This window comes from Hydra vulgaris, chromosome 10 (genome assembly GCF_038396675.1).
Source record: "Hydra vulgaris chromosome 10, alternate assembly HydraT2T_AEP".
Lineage (NCBI taxonomy): Eukaryota > Metazoa > Cnidaria > Hydrozoa > Anthoathecata > Hydridae > Hydra > Hydra vulgaris.
Window position 1 is genome coordinate 22619742 of NC_088929.1, and position 15106 is coordinate 22634847.

The 15106-nt window shown below is 28.3% G+C and overlaps 1 protein-coding gene across 2 annotated transcripts in view; it reads right to left on the minus strand.

The window, feature by feature from the left end:
- The window catches only part of LOC100197050 (2-(3-amino-3-carboxypropyl)histidine synthase subunit 1), a 43343-nt gene that overhangs the window by 20063 nt on the left and 8174 nt on the right, over positions 1-15106 (minus strand). The window contains exons 2-9 of one of the 2 annotated variants that reach the window (XM_065807531.1): positions 12387-12460; positions 9739-9808; positions 8633-8696; positions 8341-8462; positions 8096-8250; positions 6727-6842; positions 6207-6275; positions 5794-5950 (exon numbers count right to left, since the gene is read on the minus strand). In XM_065807531.1, coding sequence (XP_065663603.1) covers positions 5794-5950; positions 6207-6275; positions 6727-6842; positions 8096-8250; positions 8341-8462; positions 8633-8696; positions 9739-9808; positions 12387-12460 — 827 coding nt within the window. Of the gene's footprint in view, positions 1-5782; positions 5951-6206; positions 6276-6726; positions 6843-8095; positions 8251-8340; positions 8463-8632; positions 8697-9738; positions 9809-12386; positions 12461-15106 lie in introns of both variants that reach the window. The other variant, XM_065807533.1, reaches the window with a different exon arrangement.

Sequence of the window (15106 nt, forward strand, 5' to 3'; positions counted from 1 at the left end):
GGCATTAAAGCCCACAACTTTTGCCTTTCTCAATCCCTAACTCAAATAGTCAACTTTCCAACAAACTTGTCGCTTTCCTGACAACCCAAATCATTTACCTTCTCTATTTGACTTATGTCTTCTTCCTGATCCTAGTCAGTGCTCAGTTTCTCCACATTCACCCTTAGATGCTTCTGATCACGGTTTGATCTCTCTAACACTATTATCTCATTCTTCTTCATCCCCCTATCATCGTATCTCTAACAACTACCTTAAAGCTGACTGGGACTCTTTCCGCGATTTTCTTCGTCATAGCCCTTGGGTAGAAATCTTTCGCCTTCCTGTAGACAAATGTGCTTCTTACATGTGGATTCATGCTGGCATAGAATCTTTTATTCCCAATCAACAATTTCAGGTCAAGCCTCACTCTTCTCCATGGTTTTCCTCACATTGTACTGCTGCAATTGCCAATTGAAATCATTACTTTCATATCTATCAGCAAAACAATTCTCCAGAAAACAGACGTCTGTTTATTACTGCTAGAAACCATTGTAAAAGAGTTTTGTCTAACGCCAAAGCCCGCTATTCTCAGGTCATGAAATCTCGTATCTCATCTCAAAAATTAGGCTCTGGTGACTTCTGGAGAATCTTTAATAGTATTAATAATAAGGGCAAATCTTCAATTCCAACTCTCTTGTATGGTTCAGACTTTGTCACCTCACCTAAAGACAAAGCTGAATTGTTTGCTAAAAACTTTTCATCAATATCATCTCTTGATTCCACTAGTTGCGTTCTACCTGATATTGCCAACAAACAGGTTGATCCATAGCTTGACATTCGTACCACTTCAGCTTCTGTATCTAAAGTGATTTCCTGCCTAGACTCTTCTACAGCCTGTGGCCCGGACAACATACCTGTTATAGTTTTGCAGAAGTGTTCTCTGGAGCTGTCGTCTATACTTTAAAAACTATTCAACAAGTGCTTATCAGAGTCTTATTTTCCAGACTGCTGGAAAGTGGCATCTGTTATCCCTATTTTCAAAAATTCTGGAGAGCGATCTGATTTGTATAACTACTGTCCCATTAGTTTCCTTTCTATCATACGCAAGGTTTTTGAATCTTTAATTAACAAACACCTAATCTCTCATTTTGAATCTAATAACTTACTTTCTGATCATCAATATGGATTTCGATCTTCTCGTTCTACAGCTGATTTGCTAACAGTAATAACCAATAGGTTTTATCATGAATTAGATAAAGGTGGAGAGGTTAAGGTCATCGCTCTTGACATTTCTAAAGCTTTTGATATAGTTTGGCATGCTGGTCTTTTCCATAAGCTTTCTTCTTATGGTGTATCTGGTAACATCTTTAAGATTATTGAATCCTTCCTTTCCAATCGTAGTATAAAAGTTGTCCTCGATGGACAGCACTCTTCTTCTCATTCTGTAACTTCAGAGATTTCTCAAGGTTCTATCCTTGGCCCAATACTCTTTTTAATTTACATTAATGATCTTCCAGACATTCTCACATCTAAGGTGGCATTATTCGCTGATGATACTACCATTTATTCTTGATCTCACTTCTGCTTCAGAATGGGGCTCACAGTGGCTGGTGAACTTCAATTTAGATAAAACTCAATTTTTTTCAGCCAATTGTTATTGCAATAATTTAGATCTTCCTATATTTATGAACGGTAATGTACTCGATAAGTCATCTACCCTTCATCTTTTAGGATTAACTCTTACTTCGGATCTTTATTGGAAACCGTATATCAAATACTCCGGATTCTATTCTCTATTTCTATAAATTTCAAATCTGGCCTTGTATAGAATACTGTTGCCATATCTGGGGTAGATCTTCTAATGATACCCTTTCTCTTTTAGACAAGGTGCAAAAACGCATTGTAAACATAGTTGGACCTTCTCTTGCAGCCAACCTCCAACCATTATCACATCGTCGTAATGATGCTCCTCTTTCTCTTTTCTACAAATACTATAATGGGCACTGCTCTAAAGAGCTAACATCTTTTGTGCCATCTACTAAAATTCGTTCTTGTGTTACTCGTCATTCAATTAAGTCTCATCCTTTTTCTATGACTATTCCTATGTGCTCCAAAAGCTATTATTCAACCAAAATTGGTCAACGCTTTTTAACCCTAACTGACAATCATTTTTCTAAAAACTACAAACTACACAAAATATTTAACAGAAACACAATTAAGATAAGCTACTCCTGCATGCCAAACATTAAATCTATTATCAACTCATACAACAAAAATATTTTATATAGGGATGTAAAATTATCTGAAAAAACCTGCAATTGCATTAAAAAATCTCTTTGTCCACTGAATAACCATTGCTTGTCTAACAACAACATTTACCAACCAACGTAAGCTCAAATTAACTTCAATACAAAGATAAAGTATACATTGGGATAAGCGAAACCTCTTTCAAGCTACGTTATGCAAACCATCTAAAATCCTTTAACATAAAAAAGTACAAGAACGAAAACAACTTTACATCTTCTATCAAATGGAATATTATTAAACGCTGTGAAACATACAATCATGCGACAAAAATTTGTAATCTTTGTTTAAAATGAGAAGTTCACAATATTATTTTACAAAGGAAACAATCTGCTAAACAAAAGAGGCGAATTAGTTTCTAAATGTAGACACAAAAATAAATTTCTCCTATCATTATTTGATAGCGGAGATTAATTTTCCATTACGCCTTCTTGTACTATAATGTCAGAACTCATTCTACTGCAGTTTGTAATTTTCAAACAGTTTTTTATATTTTTGATTTTGTACTTCATGGCTGATGATTGCCAATAGGCATAAAACTTTAAATTCCATTGAAATTTGTTTTTTCTAAGTTTATATATATATATATATATATATATATATATATATATATATATATATATATATATATATATATATATATATATATATACATATATACACACACACACATATATATATACACACATATATATATATACACACAGACACACACACATATATATATATATATATATATATATATATATATATATATATATATATATATATATATATATATATATATTTATATACATACATACATACATACATACATACATACATACATACACACACACACACACTACCTTCGAAATTAGAAAAATGAGGTCGGCAATAAAATGCTGACTTAAAACTGTTAGAGGTCGGCATTAGGTTGGCAAAAAATTTTTTACACTAAAGGGTTACCATAAAACATAGAAACGAGGTTGGCAATTTTTTGCTGACCTCAAACTCTTAAAGGTCAGCATTGCCAAATGTTGACCCTAATTCCGAGGGTTGTATATATCAGCTATGCACAAAATGTTTTGTTTATAAGGTTGTATATACAGCTATGCACAAAAGTTTATTTGAGATTAGAAAACACCAATTAAAATATTGTTAAAATCAAATCATATCAAGAATACTAAAGGTTCTTGTAAAGTTGTATAAGCTTTCAAAACTTTTTTTACAAAATCTAATATAAATACATAAATAGTTAGACCTGACAAAATCAATAATACTGTGTGTTTATAATATTTATAGTATAACATTATTCATATTATATTATTCATAATATTATATATTTATAACTACTTTATATACTTTCATATGTAACAGCATATATAAAAATAACAAAAAAAACTCATTTGTATCTAGCAGATCTAGCCATGAATAATGATTTTGCTGAATACCAAATATTAAGCTTGACTCTCTGCCAAATAGCCAAATATTTGGTCACAGAATATTCGGTAACACTTAGAAAATTTCACGAGAGACCAACCTGAATTAGTAAAGTGAATACCGTAATCACATTTGGGCATGTTATTTGTTGACTACTGAATATATTCATTTATTTACAAATTCGATAATTAATCTTAAATTATAGACCTCAAATATTGTCATTTAAAACCGCATGAATACATTAACAATTAATTATGCTTTAAATCAGTCAAATATTTCAATCAGTTTTATCCTTTAAATACTATTTAAATCAAAAGGTCAATTTAGTGAAAAGATTTTATATTCAATTGTATTTTTGCTTGCGAAAAACTACAATAAGTTACAAAAGTTGTGTTATTACAAATTTTTGTTTGCAAAAAGCTTTAAAAATGGCATCATTTAATAAAAAATCACCTATTTGGAATAATTATGAAATTTGTCGAGAAGGCAATAAACTAGCATTTGGTTTGCTGTGTAAAAGATCTTGGGTGGTTTTAACAAAACAAATTAATTACTCTGGTAGTTTTTTTATTCATAGTTCTTATGCAGGTAATTTAATTACTCTAAGTTTAATCGTTCTTTTTTGTTTCCAGCAACAACTTCTCTAAAAAAACAACTTCAAAACAAGCATTCTAAGTAGTATGCAAAGCTTACTGGAGCTCTGCAGGAAAGAGGGAGCAAAAATGAGGATTTTTTCATTTATACCGACTCTAACATACTAGCAGTAACAGGTATGTTAAACAATAAACAGCTAACTCTGAAAGAGACAACTGAAAGGAAATTGTGTTGGGATATTAATGATTCGAAATCAATAAAATATCATTACTTAATTGGAGAAATGATTTCCTTAGATGACGAATCATTACCACTTGTTGAACAAGTTGGTTTCAACAAGCTTATGGAAAAGGCAGTACCACAATACTAAATACCTTGTGGACCTAAATGACTGAGAAAATTTTCCCCAATATTTATGACAGAATTTGCACTAAAATTGAAGCTAGTATTTCACAAATGTGGGCATGTCAGCAAAGTTTCTTAAATTTTATTGTGCATTGGATATCTCCAGATTTTATTCTTGAGTATACTGTTTTAGCAATGAAGCTGTTTTCTAGTTCACATATGGTAACAATATCGCAAAAGAACTTAATACTATTGCAGAAAGATGGAACATTTCACATATCAAGATCCATATTCTTGTCCATGACAGTGGAGCTAACACGATAAAAGGTGTATGAGATGCAGAATATGATTCTGCCAAGTGATTTATTTATTTACTACAACTAGCTTTCAATGTATTGCTAAATTCTTAAACAGAAATGACACAGATGGTAACTGCTGCTGATGAATTGTCACCTATTTTAACCACTATAGAATAGCACAAGAAAAACTAAATTGCATTCGTCAAGAACTTTAACTGCCAATTAATACAAGACGTACCCACATGCTGGAATTTAACATACTATTTATTGGAGTGATTATTGGTGCAAAAGCGAGCTGTCTCGTTGTACATAATATCATGATTCTTTAAACAACTTAACACCTACTAAATGGGAGTTAATGAAACAATAAATCTCAAGCCTTTTAAAGAAATTACAAAACTAACCAGCTCGGGTATTTCTTGCATTTCTAAGGGAATTGCACATTGTTAAAAACATGGGAAAGAAAAAGGCAGTACAGAGAACACAGAATTTTTCAACAATGAGGTCTTTGCTTCAATCTGAATATGAAGCGTGGTTCAACTTTAATGAAAATGAAAAATACCTGGTTGCAACTTTTCTAGACCCGCATATCAAAACTAATTTCTTGGGTATAGTAAAAACACAAAGAGCAAAACAAACAAATATTTTTTAGGTATTTATGTTTATATCAATATTTTAAATTTATATAGGTTAGCATATTATATCAAAGTGTATATACTTTATACATATAATAATTTAGTAAAAAACAAAAATAAAAATAACAACACAACAATTATCTTCAATTCAAAATTTATTAGATTTTGAATGATTTTGGCAAAAGAAATCTCACTTTAACTTACAATTTATATACCTTTAAGATCTTTGGGTTTCCTTGTCTACCTAAACTGCCGAGAATAATTCCAAAGCATCTGGCATTAGCAGCTTGATCAATGGCACTTTTACGATTTTTTAGCATGGTTATGTGGTCATAATATTCTCTTGTAAAACGCTTTGAATAAGGATCATACCTTTATAAAAATAATGAAAGAATTAGAAAGCTATTTAGGGAAAAAATCCATTTTAGAATATTTAAGCGCATTATTACCAAATATTTAAAAAAAAATCAACAGCAACCCTTTGAGTTAAAAACTATTTAAAATTCTTTGAAGAAAAAAAATCATCAATGTTATTTAAAACATAATAAAAAATGAAAAAAGCAAACAGGCTTTTGAAAACATTTTAATAAAAATTTCCTTCAAAATCCAATAAAAATAATAAAAATACATATAAGCTGGTAATTCTGGGTTGTGAATCATAAATGATTCCAAATGAAATCTTCCATCACCAAGGTAACTAAAAAATGAAAATAATAAAAAATCTTTTTAAACATAAATAAAAAATAAAAAAAGTTATATAATTGTAAAAAATAGTGAATCAATCAATAAAATTTTTAATTCTCTATCAATTTAATAAAGTTTAAACACATTAAAAATGTTTAAATACATGTCATTAAAAATGTATGAACACATGTCATTAAAAATGTCTGAACACATGCCATTAAACATGTTTGAACACATAAACATTAAAAATGTCAGAACACATGCCATTAATATTAGTTGAACACATGTCATTAAAAATGTCTGAACACATGTCATTAAAAATGTTTAAAAATGACATTAAAATGCCTGAACACATTATTAAAAATGTTTGAGCACATTTAAAAAAGTTCAAGCACATGTTATTAATAAAAAGTTCAAACACATCAAAAAATGATTTCAAACATTTGTCAATAAAAAGATATTACATAACAGAATCCACATTAGGAACTTTTGGCGAAGTGCAACCTAAAATTTCGCCTGGTGAGAGAGGTTTAGATTGAGGGATAATAACATTATATCCAACTAACTCTGCTTCTGCCACCTAAAAAAAATACCAGTTTAGAAGAAAAATGCGGTATTGAGACAAAATTTTTGTGTGAAAAATAAATTAATAAAATAACTCAATTAGTATCAGTTTTATTAAAAAAAATATTATTTTAATAAAACTGATACAAAAAAATTAAATTTTTTTGGCATAGTTCATTAAACTGTCTAATTTCTATAAAACTTAGATGGGAAATTAATTTAATCTAGGACTAATTGGTGGGCTTATAATCTCTCTCTCTCTCTCTCTCTCTCTCTCTCTCTCTCTCTCTCTCTCTCTCTCTCTCTCTCTCTCTCTCTCTCTCTCTCTCTCTCTCTCTCTCTCTCTCTCTCTCTATATATATATATATATATATATATATCTTCAAAGCTTTTTTAGATGAGCACTTGCTCACTAGTTTTGCTTATCTTTGTAGCATACAGTGTTTTCAGAAAAAAAAAACAAAAAAACGAAGAATAATGAAAGAAAAAATTGCTGCCCCATCCCAAACCTCAGTTGATGTAGCAGCACTCCGCTGTGAGTCAGGCTATTTGTCAGTTGATATATATACTGAAGCCCCCGGCAGCAGGCTATTTCAGTGTGACGTCAGAGTGCTCATCTAAACTAGCAATTTATATACACATATACATAGCAATATATATATACACATATATATAGCAATATGTTTATATACACATATAAACATATATATAGCAATTTATATACACATATACACATATATATATAGCAATATATACACATATACATATACTATTATAAAACTTGGTGGATTGCAGCAATTGTCTTAAATATTGAAGATTGAGCTTATTTTTATCATACAAAGAAAAATTATAAAACACATGTTTTAAAACTAGGAACACTTACACAAAGAAAAATTATAAAACACATGTTTTAAAACTAGGAACACTTACACAAAGAAAAATTATAAAACACATGTTTTAAAACTAGGAACACTTACACAAATAAAGATTATATAACTTATGACAGCATAAAATTAACTTGATTGACAACATAAAATTAACTGTTTTGAATATAAAAAAAAAAAATCTCTGAATTTTATGACCAACAGATAAAAATATTTATAAAGATTTTGAATCTAATGAAAAATTTTTGTATGTTAAAAAAAATAATCCAAAACCCTTCTTTTTAAAAGATTTTAACAAAATGAAATACATGATTGTATTTATTTTATATTAAATAAAATAATTAAAATAAAAAAAAAAGTAAAAACAAAAGAATGATATTTTTACTTGTAAAGATGAGACAAACTGTACAGTACTGACTAACGCAAGCCGATATGTTTTTGAAAAGTTATAGCGCACTGTTTCAATAAAGTGTAAAATATCTATTTTGATGTCGACAAACACATAGAGCATTTTGATGCCTTCTGTCGCAGTAATCGGAACTAAATTGAAAATAAAAAGTGTAAGATACTTCAAAACATTTTTATATTATCATTGAGATATAAAAAAAAAAAATAAAAAAAAAAATCTACCTAAGCAACTATGTCCATAATGTATCATAAAATCACACTCTAATGCTCTGGCTGAATAATCATCTACACAGCATGCACCATATGTTACATCACCCATTATAATAATATCAGCACCTGTAAATCTTGGAAACAAAATAAAAATCATTTAAAATTTTTTAAAAACTTTTCCCTTCACTTTTTATGTTCACTATTGAAATATTTGAGATGTTGTTGACATTTTAATGAGACTCACAAAACCACTGATGTTTACAGAGAAAAAAAAAATATAATAGAAATTAAACAAGTTACATACTCTTCTATAATATCAGCAATCACACATGCATATAAAAGTAATCCTTCTGGAAATTGAAGTGCAACTGAAAATAAGTATAAAATTTAGTTGATTTTATATGTATGAACAGTTTATAAATATCTTTAACTGTTTTATATATTGAATGCGTTTGAACATTTTATAAATATCTTTAACTGTTCCATATTTTAAAAAAATATTTTGAACAAATTAATCTTGGACTTATTTGTAAACCGAAGTATCTTTGTTTTGAACTAGCCTTACCTTTAACATTTACTCTATTCACTTTGTGCTGCAAAAATTTGCACAACATTTTTCTAAAAAACAAGCCAAGTATAGTAAGTTGCACCTGTCTATTCTTGGCTTTGTTTTTGGTCAAGGTGTTGTTGATTAAAAAACAATATGATCTAGATCAAGTTTGTAAATGTTAGTATTAGTCAACAAAAAAAAATACTTTAAACTTTTTTGGATGTAAAAGATATACAAGCATACTACTGCCATCCTTGTAATTCGGAATTAGATTAAAGACAAGAAAGATTTGGAGGTCCAAGTAAAGACTTTGATCCAAAAGTACAACTCAATGTCCATGAAATAAAAGGGCTCCTTGATGTCATTTTGGGCCCAACCAACAGACAAACAATCAGGTTCTTCCAATGCTAGTTCTTCTTCCTTAGAGTTTCAGCCAGATTCAGAACAATTTATTGAGCTTTTACGACTAATCTGAACAAGTTAGCAATATAAAGTCTAAACAAAAATCAAGGGCTAAAAAGAAAACCATGAGTCAGGTATCATATAATGATAGGTACAATAATAACTCTTTTGAAAATGAACATTTTTCGAACATGATCATCGCTGAACATAGATCTGCTGCTCTTACAAAAGGCAATCTAAAGTGTATAAGATGAGAGTGCAACTTTAGCTGATAAAGAATTGGACAATATTAGACATAAATACAACCTTTTAGCATCTAATCTTAATCACTTATAATTTTTTCTCAAATCAATGGATGAGATTGGTGCCAAGCTCAACAAGAGAGGATACCATCTTAGCAAAATTGTTTATATTACTAACCTCTTTTAAAATTACTAACCTCTTTTAAAATTACTAACCTCTTTTAGACTGAGCTTGTCTGAGACGCCATATTGTTTTATGGATTTCAAAGTTGTAGTTAGAAGGTAACTAAAAAACCAAAAATAAAGACACAAGAACAACAACAACAAAAATAGACAGAAAAACAACAAATAAAGACAAAAAAACAAAGAAAAGAAAAAAAAGACAGAAGAACAACAAAAAAGATACAAGACAGAATAACAACAAAAAAGATACAACAATAACAACAACAAATAAAAATTAAAAAAAAAATCTTGAAAATAATAAAAAATCATCTTGAAAATAATAAAAAAAACAACAACATTTTGGATCTGGTAATAACAGAAACAAATTCAAGAATTTTCAATTTAGTACACCACTCACCACTTCAACATGGACTTAATGGACATCATATTCTTACTTTTGCTACAATTTTACTCCATCAAATAAAATTGTCAATTATACTCAAAAAAACATATGTATCATAAAGGGAACTACAGTAATAAGAACAATTACTTTGATAAAATCAACTGGGATAAGTTCTTTGAAAACCTAATTGCAGACGAGCGTTATAATAAATGGTTACAACATTATGATATGGCATGCACTCTATATATCCCACAATCAAATATGAATGAAATCAAAAGAGCACCTTGGCTTAATAAAAAATTAGCAGCATTGATAAAGTTGAAAATAAAACTGTGGATCAAATGCAGGAATTCCAAATTTAGAGACCAAAACTTATTAAGGGAATACAAAAATATCAATAAAGTCACAAAAAAAACTGTAAAATCAACAATCAGAGAGTATGAGTATGAAACTGTTCATAAAGCCAAAGAAAATCCTAAATTTATATACCAATATATAAACAGTAAAACTAAAATCAATTAGAAAATAAGTGCTCTGGATATATAAGATGGAACAATATTTTTGTTCCATCTTCCATTTCCAGACAAAAGGAAAACGACAATGTACCAACGTTTAATAAAGCATTACCTAAACCAATTGCAAATCCGGATATAAATATTGACACTGTTATTAAATTGAATGTTAATTAATCTACTGCAGAGGACAAAGTGTACCCAAAAGTTTTAAAGGAATGTTCTAATAGTATTTCAACTCCATTGTCAATTATTTTTAATCGATCCTACTCAAGTGGTGTAATTCCGAGGTTATGGCAGTGTGCAAATATTATCCCTATATTTAAAAAAAGAGACAAATTGAAAGCAACAAACTGCCGTCCTGTTTAATTAATGTCTGTTGTATGCAAAGTAATGAAGAGAATAATAAGAGACGCTTTGATGGAACATTTTGTTGAAAATAAATTAATATCTGATTCGCAGCACAGCTTTGTCTGAATTAAAAACTGTTGCACAAATTTACTAGAGTCTTTAGATTTTATTACACAGCCTCTGGAACATGAAATAGCTTTTTTGGACTTCTCCAAAGCATTTGATACAGTGGCACAAAAAAGATTGTTAATAAAGTTAAAAGCGTATTAAAGTTTTAGTAAACTGGTTTAAAGCATATCTGACTAATAGAATTCAAAGAATTGTCCTTAATACTTATAAATCAGAAATTATAAATGGAAGGATGTAACAAGTGGAGTGCCACAGAGCTCAGTAATAGGTCCGCTATTGTTTGTTATCTATATTGATGATATATCACAAGAAATAAAAAATTGCTGTAAGTTGTATGCCGACGATACAAAAATTATTTCGGTGATTACAAATATCAACGATAACTATGCAATGCAAGAGGATTTATTGAACCTTAGTAAATAAAGAAAAAAATGGTTATTACACTTTAACATTGAAAAATGCAAAATTATGCATATAGGGAAAAAAAAACCTTGCTATAATTATTATATGAGCCAACCAACGAGCAATGAAAATCATTATACTATGATAAAAACATCTTTGGAACAAGATTCAGGGGTCCTAACATCTAATGATATAACATGGAAAAATCATATAGATATGATCGAAGGAAAAGCAAACAGAATACTTAGTCAAATAAAACATTGTTTTATATACTTAGATAAAGGCCTAATGAAACTGCTGTATTGCTCATTAGTTCGACCCCACTTAAAATTTGCTTCACCAATTTGGAATTCTTATTATAAAATAGAACAAGTACAACAAAGAGCAAAAAGATTAAGATGTTTAAAAGGTATGAAACATGAGGAGCGATAAAAAGAATTTGGACTGATGTCATTAGAAAAATGAAGAGAACGGAGAGATATAATAGAATATTACAAAATTAAAAATGATATTCATAAAGTAAATTAGAGATACCCTCTAATAAACAACTTATATCCAAAATTAAAAGGTCATAATCAACGGTTGCACAAACAAAATGTTTGTATTTCGGAAGCAAGAACGCATTAATTTAATAATAGGATTGTTAATAAATGGAACAGTCTAACCTATGACATTGTTAACTCTGTTAATTTAAATACTTTTAAAAATAAACTAGAGGAATGTGAGAAAGGCATTTCTAGATAAATATTAGATTGTTATTATTTTGTTATACCACGAATTTCATTCGTCACGCAACTACAGTTGAGTGACTCACATTTTCTCATATGTACAGTTAACATTATTATTATTATTATTAAATGATAAAGACAAAAGAACAACAAAAAAATGCAGTATATAGGTTATACCTTGCTTATAGCAGCATTTAATTGTTCATTGTTGAGTATATCATCTGGAATCTGATTGAGTACGCGACGTATAGCTATATAAGAACAAATATAATTAAAAAACTTTAATAGTAACAAACAACTATTAGAGCTTTAATTCATTAAAATTGTAGAAATATTGTATTAATAGTAAAATCATTTAAATTGTATATAAAGGAGTAGACTGATGTTTTATTAATAAAAAATAAGCTAAAAATATAATTGAATTCATTTCTTAAGAATGTTATCAATTAACCAACCAAGATTTTTTCAAATTTTAATTGCTGCTACAATTATTGATAAATTTTTTGTTAATGCTTGAACAGAGATTGAGCAAACTATCATTCCTAATTTAATTTTTAATTTTTATATTTTATCTTCAGTTTAAATTTACATTGTATTACATTTAAATATAAATCTGAATATATATATATATATATATATATATATATATATATATATATATATATATATATATATATATATATATATATATGGTTGGTTGGTTGGTTATATATATATATATATATATATATATATATATATATATATATATATATATATATATATATATATATATATATATATATATATATATATATATATATATATATATATATATATATATATATATATATTATATAAATAGTAAAATTTTTACATTTTTCTAATATAAATAACGCGGAAACTTGTAGAACCACTAGACACTAGACAATTAGGTCTTGTCATTAAGTACGGCTACAAGGTCTGAGTACTACTAGACTTGAGAATGTTAAATATATATAAAATAAAATAGCAAAATAAAATGTTTAAATACTTTAAGAAGCGAATAAAAGCAAATATTCAAAATGAGAGAAAAATGTCATCAATCGAAAATATGTTTTCTTTTAGTTTTCTTTTAAAGGAATAATAACTCCATTCAAGAGTAATATCAAAATTTATCAAAACAATTTTATTCCATAAAAATGCTCCACAAAATGGAATGCAAGATTTGCTCATGTTTGATTTAAATTTTGGTTGTTGTATAAAATTAATATTTCTCAATGCATATTTGTTTTTTTCTTTTGCATGAATATAAATCACCAACAGTAACTGGACATGAGTTAATTTTGCATTTAAAGAGTCTGTTGAAAAAATTTTAATATTAAGAATGTTCATGTTAAATAAAAGAGGCTTGGCATGAGTAAAACAATCTTTTAAATTAATAAGAGGTGCTACATGCTTCTGCTGACAATGCAGAGGCTTTAACTTACTTTTGCGGGTACTACCCCAGGCAACATTGCCATAACTAATATGACAGTGAATCAAAGAGTAATTTAGTTGAATTAAAGTATGTCTCATTAAAATGCTTTTTGATTTTTAAAATCTAAGGTGGTATGTTGTTATAAAAACATTTTCATCATTTAATGATAGAAAATGATTGCGAATTCCTCATAAAATATACATTCTTTTGAAAAGAGCCATTCACTATGTACACTGCCACCAATGAATATTAGGAAAATTTTATCAAGTTCTGTTACGATGATGTTTTACACTTGTTGACCACAAACCCATTAACCCTGCACTGAATCTTTCTCAGAGCTTTTAAACTTTTTTGGTGTTACGCTTGTTGAATTTTAAACTAACCCCTTGAAATAACTTTTAAAAACGTACATCAATAAATAAGGCTACCGTATAATTGAATTCCCATTAAAGGTAAACCATAAGTTAAACCCAAAGATCAGTTTGTGGGGCAGATATAATTTTCAATAAGTTTAGAGTTCTTTGTGCTATATCTATCAATAGCAACTTCTTAAATTACTTCAGAAATGTAAGATATACCTGAGCTGGTAATTTTTGTAATTTATTAAATGGTTTGAAGAGAATGATACATAACTATAGTTAAAACAATTTGATGTTAACAAACAACAAATAATGCGTATCATTAAATGCATTCTAATAATGATTTTTCATATACAACTTAATAATGATTTTTTATTTGTTAATTTTGTTTGACAAAGTGAAAATAAAAATTTATTAAAACAAGAATGTTATTAATGATTCTACTGCCCATTCACATTATTCAAAATGCGACTATAATGTTTAGAAAATGATACATTAGCATTTGGAAGAAAATATAATTTTAAAACTCATTTTACATAGAAGAGAAACGTGCTTCAAAATGCAACAACATTTAAAAAAACAGTACAGTCACACTTTGAAATATTAAATCGTGTGTTGGCTTCTTTATATTAAACTTAGTAAAATCATATATAATGCACTGTAGTGTACTCATTATTAAACAAAGTTTATACTACTTTATATGCTTCTTAAAGATTTCTTTTAAATAATTGCAAGGAATAAAATCTTAATAGTTCAAAATGTTATTTAATTATTAAACACACTTTTGTAAATAACAAACTGCCTGGTCATCCTGCCGAGCTACTGACAGACATTTAAAAAAAAATTTCAGTGACCCTTGGAGAAAACGAGTCCTCCCGTGCCACCCAATGACCATGAGGGTACACCCCTGCATTTAACACGATAGCATATATTTTTTTGAAGTTGGATGAAAGAAAATCCATTTTGTTTTTTCGATATTTAGTGAAAGTTTATTTGATTTAAAACAGTCGAAAACTTAAAATTAATTATTTCTTCTCAATAATTTATTATTGAGAAAAAAACGACATCACAAAATGCATCACTTTAAAATTAAAAATTGA